Genomic DNA, 18477 nt, shown 5'->3' with positions numbered 1-18477 from the left:
ATTTTAGCTCTTAAACATCAGATAAAATATTAATATGAGTCCTTTTGTAAATTGATAATTTATCTCTATACTACTTTGGGTTTACAAAAAAAAAAAAAACTCATATTAGTATTTTATCTAAACTTAGGTTGAAATAAAAATTAGATACTTTTATTAATGTGTGACATCATCAATTAACAACATTCAACATCATCAACAATAACGTAAGTGACCAAATCTTAACTTTTATGAATTTAAATAACAACGATGTACAAATATAAAAGACAAGTGACTATTTTGATAGTGTACTTCAAATTTTAATCATATTAGATTCATGAAATTTTGGATACGGAATCAAATATAATGTAAATAAAAAATTATTTTGTTAAACTCAATTAATCTAACTAAAAATTAAAATAAATTTTAATTAATTTAAAGATTAATTAAACTAATCAAATTTTATTCAACTCAATTAATAGTTTTAAAAAATATAATTTAATTATTCATTTATCGGGTAAATTTGATCTATTGAGGACCTCTGACAAGCGGAACCATAAGGTTTTCAGCCCTACGCCTCTAAATAACTACTAAACAAAAATGGCAGCTTACTCGAAACTCGAAAGATGACAACCCTTTCCTCTTGACTGGGCTATTTCAGATTCAAACAGCCGGCCGGGCAGCAGGGAGCATACCGGCAACAACACACGATCTAACTCAAATATCTATGTCGATTTTTATGAGAGGCAAAAGTCCTTCCCCTCTTGTCTCAAATCCTTGACTCGCTTCCAGGTGTCTCCATGTTTTTCTTTTGCCTCTGTCTTTGGTTTTGATTTTATTTGTGGCAATTCGTCGAATATCTTTTCAACATAAAACAAAGTCTTACTTTTTTTTTTTTTGGCTCAGAGGTGCAACCACACCACGTTAGGCGAAAGAAGTTTGCAAGCTGAATTATATTCTAAAATGCTCCAGCGGCTAATCCCACTCTTCCATCAAGTATCACACTATGCCTAATTTAACCTTCCGTTCAGCATTTTTTTTCAATCATTATCTGGGAATTGAAACCATCGATTCTTATGAAAATTGATGTAGTTTACACGTCAAAATGGAAGAAAAATCCAAGCAAGCAAGGTGGGGATATCTTCCTCTATGATTTCGCATCCACCATGGATTGTATTAGATACTCTTCGTAAAGGAGGGTAATCATCTTTCACGTTACCCATTTGTTTTATTAATTGCTTCACATTGCCAAGGTCTCATCAATTTAGGGTCTTTAAGCTGAAAATTGCAAGTGAAGATTTCATCTAGGTTTAGTTTACTTCGCTAGTTTGCTCATTTGGTTACATTTTTAATCGAAAGCAATGCTAGTTATATTTTCCTTACATATTTCAGTGTTGAGGCCTATTTAGTTGGCGGCTGTGTTAGAGATTTATTACTAAATAGAATACCTGGAGATTTTGATGTGATAACCGTGCGAATCTTAAACAGGTTTGGTCACAATCTTCTTGGTATTCTTTTAGTTAGAATTACAGGGAAGGCTGGTTGATTATAAAAGTTTACTATTGCTATTTGTAATATCTTACTACAGATAAGAAAGAAATTTCGTATAGCTGTTATTGTTGAACGAAGATTTCCATTTTTCCAATATGCATGGTGCATATAAAGGTTTATAGTTGATGTCAATTTCTTGATTCATTACTATGGTAACTTCTTATGTTACTTCTGGAATGAATGGCCTTGGTAGGAAGAGGTTTCTTATTATGTAATATGATTTTGTATGTTCTAATAGGTATCAAGCTTTGAGACAGTTGCTAAACATAATAAAGGAAAGAAAATTCTTACCATCTTAATCCCAAAAGATGCGATAAAAAAGACATAATCCTCGGAGAACAGAGGGTTCGGGACTTCACTATTAACGGGTATCGGTTCGCATGTATGTTTATTCCATGGAAAGAGCTATTGTAGTCCATTTATTAGCTTGTTAAGACCTCACTTTCTCATCTTCCCCATGAGATGCGATCTGGTTGATAATGATTCTGATTGAATTCTGGGTGCAGCTTATTTTTTTTGACCCTTTTACGTGTAACATCTACGATTACAACGATGGAATGTCAGACCTGAAGTTGTTAAAGGTGATTCTCCACCTCTGCCAATAACAATTTTGTGTTTCATAACCTGCACTAATCTTTATCATCTGACTCTTTTGTTTGGTGCTTTGACTCAGCTACGGACATTAATCCCTGCCCATGTGTCTTTCAAGAGGACTGTGGTAGGTGATTTTAACTTTATTGAGTGCAGAATCTTATATGTTTTGGATGAATGAACTGCTACATTATGAGACATTAACTGAAATTTACTGCAATTTTTCTTACCTAGCAAGAATTCTCCGGGGCTTAAGAATTGCAGCTCGTCTGCACTTGTCAATTTCAGAGGATACTGAGAGAACAATGCACGATCTTTGGGACTCCATTGAGGGATTAGATAAGGTAGTTCAGAATGATCAGTTGAGAACTTTTCCACTGCCTAGATAGTTTCTCTTCTCTCACTTGCTCTTGCTCTGTCTCTTTCTCTCTCCCCGTTTGTGAATGTGATTCTTTTCTTGCCTCCCTTTCTCGTACTGTTCAGATTTGCTCTTAGTAAGCCTCAACTAGCCCAAGAACCAACCATACTGTGGCTAATTTACAGCCCTTTTCCTTTGAATCCTTGTCTTTTTTGGTGTAAATTAAGGTGATTTTATCATATTTACCTATCATTTATCATCATAATGTTCTTCATTTATCAGGGCAGATTAATGATGGAAATGAACTACATGCTGTCATATGGAGCTGCTGTGCCATCCATCTGCTTGCTTGAGAGATTTAACCTCCTGAACATTTTACTTCCATTTCAGGTTCACACACTTTTAGCTAATGATTGTCCATAATTTAACTTATTGTCTGTGTAGAGATTAGCTGAGATTTGTTTGCTTTACAGGCAGCATACATTAATCAACAGAGATCTGCGAAGAATTCAATGATGCTGATGGTGAGCTTGGTTTTAGGTTCTGTTTCTAACATTGCTGCTGGAGTAGTCTTGTAGCATGAAGGGATTATGATTTATGAAATTTGTTTTGCTATTTGAATCAAGTTGCCTTTGTCAGGACTTTTTACCTCTTTTGGACAATATAAATTCTCAGTATTAGAAGTATTTGGAATCCAAAGTGATTGAGAGATATTAGTGCACTCTCTTGATACTCTCACCCAGTGTATATTAATAGTTGTCGATAATGTTAAGGTTATCTTATAGAAAGAGCAATGTGAATGCTTTTTGAGTTATGACCACAATTTGATAATTATTATTATCTGCAAAACATAATCTTTATTATGCTTGGCTGGTTCGGTATGCTCAGCATGAAAATTTATATAGTTTGACATAATTTTGAGAAAAAATTCAAAATATTATTCCAGCCAATATGATACTTTCAAAGAATGAAATACTTTCCACTGGCTTGCATACCTATGACCTTTAATAAGGTCTTTCAAACAAATGTATTTAATCTTATGGTTTGACTTCCTGAATCTTTTTCTTGTCTTTTTGGCAGAAACTATTCTTCATTTGGATAAGTTGATTTCTTGTGATCATCCTGCCGATAGCAGTCTATGGTGAGCTACTTCTCTATTTTTCGTTCTCAAGCATAGAATATCATAAGACTTCTTATCGTTATCATTATCAATAACTCTTGGCTATTAAGAGTGGTTAGACTTTCTTTTAGTTTACTGGAAAATGGAAAGTTAGCATTCTCTGTTAAACCTCTCTCAGATTGGGTTGGAAATATCGCCGATAAGAATGAGCATATATGTTGGGAAATATTTTGCTTTGCATTGATGGTTCATATCAAGAGGAATTATCATAATATGTAAATACAAGGAACTGGTGGATGGTAAAGTGGATTTGCATGTTATCATGTATTTCAGTATCAAAACATAGAATGTTTAATTTGAATTTCAAACCTAGTGAGGGAAGCTCCCGCTTCTCACTTGGTTCAAGGTGATTTTGTTATCATCCATCATTTCAGCACATCTTTACCACTGCATCATGTTTAACATGAACTTCATTGTCGTTCGCCGCCGTTAATCATCGCCGTCCGCCGCCACACTCCGTTATCCGTTCGCCGCCGTTTTTCCTTAGGAAGATCGTTGCCTCTCTCTGATTCCATTTTTGAGATTAGATTTTCGAGAAAGTCTTCCAATCGGCGCAGATCTAAACGCCGTTTTTCACCGATTAACGCCGCCATCCGTCGTCCATGTTCGACACCGTCATACCACCGTGCTCGCCGTACACTCGTGAACAAAACCCATCTATCCTAGTATCCAGACTCGGTGCTGTTCTCCGTGAATCTGCCTTTGACCGATTCGACAAAACCATAACCCGCCATTGTTCTGCCAAGTTGCAATCTCCCGATCTAATCCATCTCTGAGGGTTTCGTTGACTACCATCGGAATCTCTTCATCACCTCCACCCTTCTCTTCTTCTTCGCCGGCAGTCACAACATTCACCACCGCCGGGAGCGCGACCAGGAAGAGTCGTCAGTCACTGAGATTTTAACTTCAATAATCATTCATCACATGCCGGGTGCTGGAATCCACCCTTTTCACCAGAAGAAACCTTTGGTCCAAGCTCCTCCGCCCTCTGCAGCTGCGCTTCTCCGCCATCTCACCCTTCTCATCATGACGAGGTTCGCACTATCTTCATTACGGGTCTGCCTGAAGATGTCAAAGAAAGGTTTCTCTCTCTTCTCAAATGCAAAATTTGCAGTTGTTGCCAAGATGCCCTTCAAGAAATGGTTTTTGATGTCAAGTTGAAGTCCCTTTTGCACATTGAGTTGGCAAGAAGAATCTAGTTGTTAAAGAGGAATAGTTATAGATTCTGATCCATTTGACAAGTATGGATGTTATCCGTTCCTCTAGTACTGTACTGCAAATGCCAAATCAGCTCCTATAGCATCTCCAAGTATTTATGTGCCTGTTAAATATGGGTGTGTGATGAAAAGTCTGTCGCAGATGTTGTCTACGATGGAACCAAGGAGTCCACCACAAAGGGGTGCAGTAATGACAAGCCGGATGCTACACTTATTTATTGAAAATTTACCAGAGAAGATCCATTGGAAGAGGCTTGAATCTTTATTTTGCAACCACGGTCGGGTAATTGATTCTTTTATTCCAAATAAAAGAAATTCAAAAGGAGGTCGCTTTGGTTTCATTCGCTTCACAACAATTGAAGAAGCAAGGAAATCGATCTAACAAATGAATGGTTCTCTTATTGACGACAGCAAAATTGGTGTTTCTTTCGCTAAATTCAAACCTCGTCATTCCTATTGGAGAAAGTCCTCGACAGCTGTTCACCGCAAGTTCGGGATGGAAGTTGTTTCGAGGAATAATCACTGTGAAGTTGAAGAAGTGGTGGATAACGATAAACTTCTCGTATTGAGTAAATATCTAGGGGGGTGGTGTAAGAACTTTATCAAAATTAGTAATCTTGCTAATCAAATGCAAGCCAAGGGCCTCACTGGTTTCTCGATAATGAGAGCTGCTGGAAATGTAGTTCTAATGGTTTTCAAAGACTCGGCTTCGTTGAGAAGTGTGAAGAACGATAAATCAAAAACACTCGCAAAGTGGTTCTCCAAAGTCGAAGCTTGGTTAGAGAGTTTGGTAGTCGAGTGTGTTAGTTTGCGAGGGTGTTTCTTTCACGCTTGGGAATTGGGATACTTTCAAAAACATTGCAGTAAGTGGGTTATTTATTAGCAATCGACGAAAGCTGTCAGCCACCATCATCTTTTGATCGGGAAAAAATTCAAGTCCTGACAAAGGTTCATGTGAGAATTAATGAGACGTTGAAATTGAAGGTCGATGACAACTCCTTCAAAATCATGGTGCATAAGATTGAGTCTTCATTCAAACCAAACTCTTGGGTCCCTGACGAAGTCGATTCTCATTAGATCTCGTCTCTCAATTGTGGCTTTGATTTAGTTTAAATGGTTGCAGGTGTTGGTTTTTCTGTGTTATTATTTTGAGTTGTTTTTTATCCAAATGCTGGAGGTGTAACTTAGAAATAGAGTATTTGTCGATTGTGGTTTTTGGTTGATGTTGTGAGAGTTTAAGTGTTTGTTGTAATGGTGTATATCACCATAGGAGGATATTTCGTGTTTTCTTATGTATTGGTATTATTAATAACTATTAGGTACTCTTTTCTTTTCCAATGTTCGTTAACATACTTCTTAGTGTGTGACGAATACGAAGGGAGTTTTAATGAGACTTCCAACTTCTATAAAAAAAAATGTATTTCAGTATCTGAGATGTCTCTATTATTTCTTTCTGCATAGAACAGGGTTGGATTTTGATGTTTCACCTGGCATTGGTAAACAACCCTCAAGATGCTTTTGTTGTCTGGACCTTTGCTTCTGTTCTATATTATGGAAATTGGAAGTTAGGTGTTGAATTTGCAAGAGAACTCGGTATATCGGATTCAGAAGTTAAATTCGTTCCTGAAATCTCAGGATTTTCAGAAACTAAATCAGATGAAGATCTTGCCAAAGAAGTTGCTCAGCTTGCATCTTTAGTTCAGGATTCTGTATGGACATTAACAAAGACTGGTAATCTGCTTGAATCAATGTCAAGATATGCATTTTCTCCATGCTCTGGTTTGGTAAGTGCCTTTGACATCCACTCCATTGAATTTTTTATGTTCTTATCATTGAGACGTGTTCATGTTTTCCATGCTGAAGATAAATTAACCTGCCATCAGAAATGCCACCATCCCTTGATTTGTTTTGGTTTCTCGCATTGTTCTGGTACACGAACTTATCTGTATAGTATTCTTTTAGTAAATAAGTTTTTCTTTTTCCAGGTGTTTATACCAAAGAGTACTGCAAAGAGTACTGCTAAACTTTTTGATCTGATTGTACAAGATGTTAAATCTTTTACAAAAGGGAGGAGGAGAAAAAGTCGTGAGATCAACTATCATCTGCTTGAGAAAGGGGATCCTTGCGAGACAAGATATGTGCTTGTCAAAATTATTTTAGAAACAACGAAGGCTGGTCCCTCTGCAGATGCAGCAGAGATAGTCAATGACGAGAAAGACAGCCTACAACCGAAGTTAAGTGATGAAATTTCGACCAATAATCAATCTCCAATGAAGAAGAATAAAAGACGTGCCCCATCCTTATATAATTCTGATGGCAAGGGAAGGATGCCGAAGAAGCAAAAATTGGTTGAGACGAACCAGAGTCCTTCTGAGCCACGTACTACTGCTACAAAGAATTGGAAACTGGTTGCAAAAGATGAGCTGAAACGCATGGCCAAGAAGCAACAGAAGTTAAAAGAAGACGAGCAAAATTTCAAATTTCAAGGAAACATATCAGGAGAAGAAAACAGGTCATTTACAGGGCTGGAAAAGCCAGTGGTAAAGGAGTCGAATAGCAAAGCCACCGACTAATTAATGATTTATGTCGCAACCGTCTTTCGGTTGTGCTCCGGAATTGGGCTTCGACTTAAAAAATATGGATTGGAGTCGCCACCGATCATTTATTTAAAAGTAAATGGGTTGATCGGATACCCTATTTCTTACCTGATCTGCGTCTTACCAGAAATATGTCGGGCTCGGGAGTCGGTTACGGTCAAGGAAGGATTAGCACCCTTGAACCGCCCTTTCGGTACTACGTAATTTCCAGTTGTCTTAATTAAGAAAAATAACAAGTTAAATTAAAAGGTAAAGTTTCGATCCTAATTACTTACCCTTGATTGATTTGAAAATATCCTTAAAAAAAATCGAGAAATGTGTTAGATAAACAAGATAAAGAAAACAAATAAGATACAAGGGAAAAATAAAATAAATAAATAAGATAAAAGAAAAAAAAATAGTAAAGTAATAATTATATATAGTAATATTTGAAAAAGGAAAAATATATATATATACATCAAAGTATTAAAAATAGAAAAGTTACCCTCTCACTTCACCAAAAGTGAGGGGCTTTAGTCAGAATAAGACAAAAAATGGATCCTCTAGGTTAGTAATATAATATAATGTTTAATAATAATAATGATAAAGACACAAGATTTTAAAAAAATAATAATAATAATAAATAAAAAACGCAATAATATATATATATATATATATATATATATAAAGTTATAAGATATATTACGTAAATAAAAAAATAATCAAATAAAAATAATTAAATATATATATATATATATTAATAATAGGTATATAAATAAACCATTAAAAGTATAAAAAATATATGACTAGATAAAGATAATTACAATATATATAGTAATAATAGACTTATAAGTAGAATATTAAAGAAATATATATATAATAATAATAATAAAATATAGTAAAAAAATAAATGAAAATAATTTAATATATATATATATACACATATAATATAATAACATGAATAATAAAAATAAATGAAAATATCCATATAATAAATAAATGACTAATATAGATTTTTAAAAAGCTATTCCCTCCTTTAACCGAAAATCAAACCGGTTTTTAAAATTAAGCCTCGGGGTAGATCTAGGTTCGAAACTTCGAAACCCCACCCATTTTGGTCATCGGCGCAACCCACGTTTTGGGTTATTCGAACTAAATCTCAAGAAAAATAACGTGCACATACAAAAGAAAGAAAAAAGAAAATGCTACCTTTTATTTCCTTTTCGAATCCTTTACAATAATTTTACCTTTGTATCTTCCCGTGCTTTCCTCTATGTTTTGTGTGTAAATCGTGTGTTACAATGGTGAGTTACAATGGCTATTTATAGTGCTTGTGGATCCTATCTTTAGGAATTTAAATCTTAGTAGAACTCTATCCTATTTTTAGGAGTTTGAATCCTAGCAAAATGTTATCATATTTTTAGGAGTTTGAATCCTAAAATTCTATCCTATTTTTAGGAGTTTGAATCCTAGTAGGACGAAAAATGTGTGTTGACAGCTGCCCCTCTTTGCCCATAGTCGTGTAACGGGGATAGGGCAAAGATTAAAAGACACACATTTCGTTCAGTGGAGTTGAAAATTAACTCTGATGTTTCAATAACTCCCTCTCGAATTGAGTTACGAATGACTCCTCCATCGTGAAGTCGAGTTTATCTTGAAATGATATGAAATTAAAGCCGTAGTTTGGAATTTGAATCAGCACGTGGCTTCTCGTTACCCTTCGGTCTTCTTCTCGGTTTAAAGACCTTGGATCGGAATCGAACTCAGAAATCTTCATTGACAGATAGCTTTTTCTTGACTTAAGCTATGCTGTTTGAAAATGGTTGCTTGTCACTAAGGCACGGCTAACCCAGGTCCTCTTCTCGACTTGAAAACCTCGACTGCAACCGGAAAGTAGTGCGATTGATGTGTCATCGAGCTGAATGGAGTTGAACTCGACAATTTTGATGGCAGATAATCCTTCTTTGAGTTGGATATCCTTCGTCGTGAAGTTGAAATCCAAGTAGGTAGCATTGTTCCAAGTCCAATATCCTCCGTCGTGAAGTTGAAATTGGCTCTGGAACCGGGAAATTGTTTGTTGACAACCAGCCGTCCCTTCGTTGTGAAGTTGAACTTGTGTTGTCTCGAGTCCAATATCCTTCGTTGTGAAGTTGAAATTGAATCTGAATGAAATTTTGTTGACAAGCAGCGGTCCCTTCGCCGTGAAGTTGAACTTGCGTTGTCTGGAGTCCAATATCCTTCGTTGTGAAGTTGAAATTGGCTCTGAGATTGGGAAGTTGTTGTTGACAAGCAGCGGTCCCTTCGTCGTGAAGTTGAACTTGCATTGTCTGGAGTCCAATATCCTTCGTTGTGAAGTTGAAATTGGCTCTGAGATTGGGAAGTTGTTGTTGACAAGCAGCGGTCCCTTCGTCGTGAAGTTGAACTTGCGTTGTCTGAAGTCCAATATCCTTCGTTGTAAAGTTGAAATTGGCTCTGAAATTGAGAAGTTGTTGTTGACAAGCAGCGGTGCCTTCGTCGTGAAGTTGAACTTGCGTTGTCTGGAGTCCAATATCCTTCGTTGTGAAGTTGAAATTGGCTCTGAAATTGAGAAGTTGTTTGTTGACAACTAGCCGTCCCTTCGTTGTGAAGTTGAACTTGTGTTGTCTCGAGTGCCATGATATCCTCCGTCGTGGAGTTGAAATCGCGGATGGCCCCTTCGCTGTGAAGTTGAGCATTGACTTGAATATCCTTCGTCGTGAAGTTGAAATCCAAGTATTGTATGTTGCGGGTGGACACAATTCCCTTCGCCGTGAAGTTGAAACCGTGGAGACCCCTTTATTGTGAAGTTTGACTTCGAGCTAGATATCCTTCGTCGTGAAGTTGAAATCCACTCTCGAGCAAATCGTGTCGCTTTGAGTTCAATATCCTTCGCCGCAAAGTTGAAATTGACTCTAGCTAAAACCTGAAAAAGTTATGCATATATGTGATGCTATGGATGCAATGCTCTTAGGTGTGCCTAAAATGCATATGCAACATATGTTATCTTGGGGCTTTAGAGAGAAATCTCGATCTCCAGTTGCCTGTCTGGAATCTTGATTCTTGAATCTTCAAATTTTGATCCCTGATCTTGAATTCTTCAAATGTTCAAATCTGATGTGCACATTCTATTTTTGATTTGAGAAATGCTTCTCGACCATCTCAAGTATGTGCCTGAGCTGAGTGTAACGGTTCAGATGATGCTTCAAAAGAAGTTGTCTTGAAAGAGATAGAATTCGTTTCAAGGGAAACGATCTCAAAGATATCTGTTGTTTCATGAGAAACGGTCTCAAGGGAAACAAAATTATGTTTTAAGGGAAATAAATTTGAAGATTTTTTGTTTCAAGAGTAACTGTCTCAAGATAGACGAAAATTGATTCAAGAGAACTGTCTCAAGAGAGACAAAACTTAGTTCCAAAAGAAACTGTCTCAAGGGAGACGAAATTTGTTTCAAAGAAAACATATTCAAATATTTTGTTTCAAGGGAAACTGTCTCAAGATAGACGAAATTTGTTTCAAGAGAAACTGTCTCAAGAGAGACAAAATTTATTTCAAGGGAAACTGTCTCAAGAGAGACAAAACTCTTCTAGTGAAAACGGTCTCAAGCGAGACAAATCTTGTTTTAAGAAAAACAATCATGAGTGAAATAAATCTTCTTTCGAGTAAAACAGTCCCAAGTGAGACAAAGTATGTTTTAAAAAAGCAATCTTAAGTGAGATAATCATCTGCATTAAATGAGATTGTCTCAAGCGAGACAGAATTTATATTGGAAATGTCGAATCTGAAAATGAATGTCGATCTTTCTATCTGTCAAGTTGGTTGAAGTGTAGCTTCTTGCTGCTGAGCTAAGCAACCGACATCAATCTGTAAAGGTGCTTTTGAATCGAGTATCCTTCGTCTTGAAGTCGAACTTGACTCTAAAGCTGTAAAAAATTATGTACGTGGAAAGAAAATGATAGATATGACGCTCTAAAATGTATGCATAAGATGCATGTAACATGAATTGGTTATATTTTATCTCCTGAAAAAGGTCCGATAATTCGCATTAGGATGTTGAATCCCCAAAGATGCCTCAATATCCAAAAATGCCCCAATATTTGATGTTGAATCTTCAAAGATACCCCAAATGTTCCTTATTTTTTGCTTCATCATTGATTCTAAGCATGAGCTTTGTGTTTGAGAGTTACATGTCATTTACCAAGATCCACTCTAGAGAGACTGTCTTGTTTGAAAAAAAATGTTTTCTTTCTCTTTATTTTCAAAGTCATGAAAATATCAATTAAAAGAGTTTCAAAAAATGTTTAATCTCAAGTTTTAAAAATATTGCCCCTATCACGGTTTTACAATTGAGACGAATCATAAAACTAGAGTTCATCGGCTATCAAAGAATTAATTATAATGTTAATCCTTTAATAAATTATAGTTATTTGACAACTGCCAAGATCCAAGCTATCTTTGGGAGATAGTCAAGTAAGGAAAGGATAAAAAGTCTCAGGTTATTGTGTTTGGTCAAAGGTTTGGCATTTGATGCTCAAAGGTTTGGCATTTGATGCTCAAAGGTTTGATGGGACAGCCTACATGCTCCTCTACTGGAAGTGTTCTTCGACTCCCAGTATTCGTGGTCACACTCGGATTGTGCGATGCCTTATCAAGGAATTTGTGTGACCGCCTCAGTTGCACAATTTTTATATTCGAGCCGCCTTTTCAGGTTTTCGACTCGAACCCTCCTTTGGTTTCAAGACGCCATTAAGGATGTACGTCTTGAACCCCCTTTGTTATTTTTCTTTACCATGCATTAATTACATTGTTTTTTGCAAACAAATATTAATCCTGATGGGCGGGATGAAATCTGAAGATAGTCTCTTCTGTTTAAAAATCCATGTATGATTAGAAGGGACTTTTAAGGCACGTAATGTAGGCCAGAGTTCATGGTTATGAAAGAAAATGATAAATAGGCCCAAACAAGTGTTTCAGGGTGTTGAACCAAGGATCAATTCATTCTGATGCCTTCAATCCTGTCTTGCTCAATTTGGATCTGCTCATATGTGTTTCTCTGGATTTTCTCTGGATGTTCCATGATCTTCGAGTGAAGTGATTCAGAGATTCGAGAATGATTGTGCTTGATCAATCTCATAGTTTGAAGATTGATGTGCCATTTGTCTTTAGGGAATATTTGCATGTGCTTTTTGTTCCTCTTTCTTTTTGATTCTTGTTTTTTTCTTTTTTTCCTTATGTTCTTGTTTCTCTTTTTTCTTTGTTTTTTTTTTTTTTTTTGCTTTTTTCTTTTTTCTTCTTGATTGGATCTTTGCACTTGTCATTTGGTCCACCTCGTGGTATCTCCTTTGGATTGATGTCTTCACTCATGTGAGCAGATTTCTTCAATATGGCCCCCAGTGTGGAGGGTGATCTTTGGTTAGGGTTGAATCAGAAGAAAAATACTATAGGCTCAAAAGGGGACACAATGGATATATTTTTTCTCCTGTTGTGAAGGGATAAAGAAAGAAAGCCGTTCATCATTTCATACATGGAAGTCCTCACAAAAGAGGTATCCCCAGGGGGATAGATTTGCAAGATTAATTCTATTCACATGAAAACAGTGTTAATGTATGATAGGATTATTTCGAATGAATTGTTTTTGTTGCTCCTTGCTCCCAACATGTCTCAATGTTCAGGCTCCCCTCGAGATGCCCCAATTTAGAAGAATGCTTCTGTTCAAATGAACAACTCAATGTCTTGGGTTTTAATGGTAAAAAAAATGTTAACTTTGAGTCTAAAAAGACAGTGGTGTGATCTTATTGACTCAAAGAAAGGTATGGGTGTATCATAAAGGTAAAGGCAATGTTCAAGAATTTCAAAGGGAGGTAATGTCAAAATTTGGTCTTTTTGATCAAGGTATTTCATTTGGGGGTTTGAGACAGGATAAGAAAGGTCTAATCTTGTCATATGTCAAAAATCTATAATTCTTGAAGAATTAAAGAATCCTTAATTCATTTAGTATTCGAAGAACTAAAGATTAAAATTTGTTCAATTGCTCCACCTTAGAAAGTAGCATAAATTCAATCGTTTAACAGATTAAGCGAAAGATCAAGACGTGTTCAACAAAACAATCCTCTAAGTGCAAATGGTATAGCCATGCCCCCTTCTTCGCAAGCGCCTTACAGGTTTCAGAGGAATGTTGGGGCTTCTTACGTGGTAACAGCTAGCAGCTTCAACATCGTGGCCCTTAGGATATGGGGATTCTTTTCTTAGATCATCCTGGCAAGCTTTGTCCTAAAATCAGCTGATCAGGCTCCTACTGTTACAATCTTGCTTCCATGTGGTTAAATTTGCTTCATCGAGCCCTTCACGACTTAATTTCATGTTTGTGAAAATGCTTAAAATGTAGATGAAAATGCAAAAAGGCAAAAATGCAAAATGCAAGAATGCATGAAATGTTCGAGGCATTGATCCAAAAGTGTCCATTATTATAATAATCCTTATTCAGACAAAATGTTTTATCTTGTAAGAGACATAAAACAATAAAAGGTATGTTCGGACTAAATCTTCTAGACATCCATCTGAGATACTTTCTTCCATGACTCGACTGCTTCTTTGATCATCTTCTTATAATTGTCACCGTGATACATAAACTCTGATATAGATAATCCATATGTTGCTGGGACAAACTGATGTGCCCCATACTGTCTAAGTGCCAACAACGGAGCATACCCAACTGCACCTCAAAGTCCAAATAGGGTCATAGTGTCAGAATTCCCACACTTGAAAAGAACATCACTGAGGAACAACCAGGGGGCTCTCCAGGTAATATCCCAGTCCTGAAGATGAGTGAATACTTTCATCCATTTCTCTTTTGAAGCGCCTTCATGTCCTGTCATGGTGATGAACTCTCTCAAAGGTGAATACGTAGTGCTAAATCTACAGTAGGCAACCTCATTAGTCTTCCAGAAGTGGATGTGAATCCAGACTTGAAGGAATTAAACACATCCAATGAATCTACATTCGCCAGCTCTTCGGCAATGGTTGAGAGACCAAAAGGTCTCGGCTGAGATGGTCGGTGCTGGGTTGACTCGTTTCAGAAGTTGCTCAAACAGTTCCACCACGGCTGCGTCAATGCATCCCAAAACCTTCGAAAAGATGATCAAGCCATACAGACCTAGTGCAAAAAGGTCTATAGTCTTCCATTCATCAGGTTGGTCCTTCATTAGTTCCCTTATGTGGATCCACTCAATTCCTTGCCCGTTACCTTTGTTTCGGAGTCGGTCAGTCACCCATTTTTCATCAACTCCTACAATCTTAGCCAGTCCGTTCTTGAAAGGCTAACTCTTGATGTGTTTGATGTAGGCTCGCTCCAGTTTAATGCTTTCACAGTGCAATAGTGTAGTATACTCCTCGATGGTAGGTACCATATCCTCCTGGTTAAAAGTGAAGCAACTGTATCCCAGGTTCCAAAATTGAACCAAGGCTCTGATTAAGGGTTCATCGGTTTTAACATGAAGCAAAAGTGCAATGTCACCATACCGCTGACTGAACTTCTGTTTCTGATCATTCTTCCAATTATCTCAGATGTCTCGAAGTTCTTGCACATTATTCTGTTTTAGGCTGATAGAGGCATAGCTAACAAGCTCTGACACATAACTTCCTTGAAGACTGACTCCCTTTTCTTTCTGAGGCTTCTCGGACCATAGTCGTACCTCGGGGTTTTTAATCTCCTGTATTACAATACCTTTATCCATTAATGCAGATTATTTATGGTTAACGAACACGATTTTTGGTGGATCAACACCTCTTTTGAATGATGCAGTGATGGAAATAAATAAAGAGAGGAAAAAATAAAAAGAGTTAGTAAGGTAAAGATAATAATCAAAGCAATCATAAAAATAAAAGTCCTACCCCACATGATATCTACCCCACATGCTTATTATTCCTACCCGGACATGATCTCTATCCCGCAAGTTGATTTTGAACAAGTCATAACCGCATAAATTTCTAGTTCACATGTTTTGAACAGAAAGTAAAGCAGAAAATAATTTCGGCATCCTAGGGTTTAAAACGAGATTTTGGGGTGGGCCCTAACTCCTTGTAGTCTCCGAGTTTAGGTTCTAAAAAAAGGTACTCGAGTTCTCCTTGCCGGTGCCCCCTTGGGCTTACCAGACCCTTAGTCCTAAACCCATCACAGGCTTGTGTGGACTAAGTTAAACTCGAGAGGAAACATTCCCTTATGCCCATACGGAGAATAAATTCACACGAAGACATAAGGTATATGAATCCCGAAGGTTACTTGCTAGGCCCATACGATGAATAATTCACACGAAGGCGTCGCTTTCACCCCCACTTAAAACGGGTTCAGAGCTCGGGTATAGAGCCTTTGGATGAAAATCTTTAAGGGCTGAAATCATTAAAAAACTGTCAGTACAACTATTATTCGAAAATATAATCAAAAGTAAGTATAAGGATCGAAATGTTACCTTAAAATTAACTTACATTTTCATTAAAAAGACAACTGGAAATTACCTTAGCCTAACTCACTTACCTGTGTCCCCAGCGGAGTCGCCAAGCTGTCGCAACCGTCTTTCGGTTGTGCCCCGGAATTGGGCTTCGACTTAAAAAATATGGATTGGAGTCGCCACCGATCATTTATTTAAAAATAAATGGGTTGATCGGATACCTATTTCTTACCTGATCTGCGTCTTACCAGAAATATGTCGGGCTCGAGAGTCGGTTACGGTCAAGGAAGGATTAGCACCCTTGAACCGCCCTTTCGGTACTACGTAATTTCCAGTTGTCTTAATTAAGAAAAATAACAAGTTAAATTAAAAGGTAAAGTTTCGATCCTAATTACTTACCCTTGATTGATTTGAAAATATCCTTAAAAAAATCGAGAAATGTTAGATAACAAGGTAAAGAAAACAAATAAGATACAAGGGAAAATAAAATAAATAAATAAGATAAAAGAAAAAAAAAATAGTAAGTAATAATTATATATAGTAATATTTGAAAAAAAAAATATATATATACATCAAAGTATTAAAAATAGAAAAGTTACCCTCTCACTTCACCAAAAGTGAGGGGCTTTAGTCAGAAATAAGACAAAAAATGGATCCTTTAGGTTAGTAATATAATATAATGTTTAATAATAATGATAAGACACAAGATTTTAAAAAATAAATAATAATAATAAATAAAAAACGCAAATAATATATATATATATATATATATATATATATATAAAGTTATAAGATATATTACGTAAATAAAAAATAATCAATAAAATAATTAAATATATATATATATATTAATAATAGGTATATAAATAAACCATTAAAAGTATAAAAAATATGACTAGATAAAGATAATTACAATATATATAATAATAGACTTATAAGTAGAATATTAAAGAAATATATATATAATATAATAATAAAATATAGTAAAAAATAAATGAAAATAATTTAATATATATATATATACACATATAATAATAATAACATGAATAATAAAAATAAATGAATAAAATATCCATATAATAAATAAATGGACTAATATAGATTTTTAAAAAGCTATTCCCCTCCTTTAACCGAAAATCAAACCGGTTTTTAAAATTAAGCCTCGGGGTAGATCTAGGTTCGAAACTTCGAAACCCCACCCATTTTGGTCATCGGCGCAACCCACGTTTTGGGTTATTCGAACTAAATCTCAAGAAAAATAACGTGCACATGCAAAAGAAAGAAAAAAGAAAATGCTACCTTTTATTTCCTTTTCGAATCATTTACAATAATTTTGCCTTTGTATCTTCCCGTGCTTTCCTCTATGTTTTATGTGTAAATCGTGTGTTACAATGGTGAGTTACAATGGCTATTTATAGTGCTTGTAGATCCTATCTTTAGGAATTTAAATCTTAGTAGAACTCTATCCTATTTTTAGGAGTTTGAATCCTAGCAAAATGTTATCCTATTTTTAAGAGTTTGAATCCTAAAATTCTATCATATTTTTAAGAGTTTGAATCCTAGTAGGACCCTAGTAGGACGAAAAATGTGTGTTGAGCTGAAACACCAGATTCCACCAGATGTAGCAAAGGGGGGAAACGGAAGAAGAAAAAGGAACATGAAAAGAGAGAAGCACTTGTTGAACAGCACAAGTTGTGTTAAAATGCCGCAATCACTTTGAGCTTTGCAAATTAAGGGTGTTTTTGATATCCGGAAAATATTTTCTTACATTTAATAGCTGTAAAATATTTTCAGAATTTTTTTTCAGTTTTTGATAGTTGTAATTAGTTTTCCTAATGTAATTCATTTTCTTAGATTTTTGTATTTTCTGTAAAATGTTTTATCATCTGATATTCGGTAAAATATTTTCCTAATTTTCAGTTCAAAGTATAAGCACTCAAAAAAATATTTATTTATTTAATATTAATATAATATTTTAATATCATTTTAATGAAAATGATAATTATTAAAATATTTAATATATATAATATAATTTTAATAATATTATATTAGTATGTATTCAGTTATATTATAATAATATATTATATTATATTTTTAATTTAATAATGTATAATACATTATTAATATAGTTAATATTATCTTTTTTTTAATATTATATTTTAATTTAATAATAATGAATAATATTAATTTATACATTTTATATTAATATAATAATTTAGTATTATGTTAATAAAATAATAATAATTAAAATTATGAGTGTTCAAACGGTTACCATTAATCGAATTAGTCTAATTTTTTTATTTAATCGTTAATTGAACATTTTTAATATTAACCGAATCAAATTTTATTCAATTTATGTAAATCATTTTCTATAAAATTAATTATAATAGATCAAACAATTAGTGAAAATGATTTAAATAATATCATCAAAATACCATAAAATAATTTATTTTACGTAAAATAATTTTTAAATAATTTATTTTACATAAATTATTTTTTAGAAAATCAATTACAGTCTATGTTTGACCCAACGAAGAGTTCAGTTTAATTTTACTCTTTAAAGTTTAAC

General features: G+C 35.0%; 1 protein-coding gene across 1 annotated transcript; it reads left to right on the top strand.

Moving 5' to 3' along the window:
* The first annotated feature begins 541 nt into the window (after positions 1 to 541).
* LOC120138181 lies at positions 542 to 17674 on the top strand. The gene is made up of 14 exons (XM_039153752.1): positions 542 to 972; positions 1069 to 1175; positions 1369 to 1513; positions 2034 to 2108; positions 2201 to 2249; positions 2353 to 2462; positions 2759 to 2866; positions 2950 to 3016; positions 3557 to 3617; positions 4499 to 4798; positions 5285 to 5663; positions 6340 to 7458; positions 14512 to 14514; positions 17506 to 17674. Exons 1-12 carry the CDS (start codon positions 940 to 942, stop codon positions 7444 to 7446), a joined length of 2541 nt encoding a protein of 846 aa, XP_039009683.1. The 5' UTR covers positions 542 to 939; the 3' UTR covers positions 7447 to 7458; positions 14512 to 14514; positions 17506 to 17674.
* Positions 17675 to 18477: the final 803 nt, after the last annotated feature.

This window comes from Hibiscus syriacus, unplaced genomic scaffold, assembly GCF_006381635.1.
Source record: "Hibiscus syriacus cultivar Baekdansim isolate YM2019G1 unplaced genomic scaffold, ASM638163v2 tig00110678_pilon, whole genome shotgun sequence".
Classification (NCBI taxonomy): domain Eukaryota; kingdom Viridiplantae; phylum Streptophyta; class Magnoliopsida; order Malvales; family Malvaceae; genus Hibiscus; species Hibiscus syriacus.
This window is presented reverse-complemented; position numbering and strand designations above follow the sequence as displayed.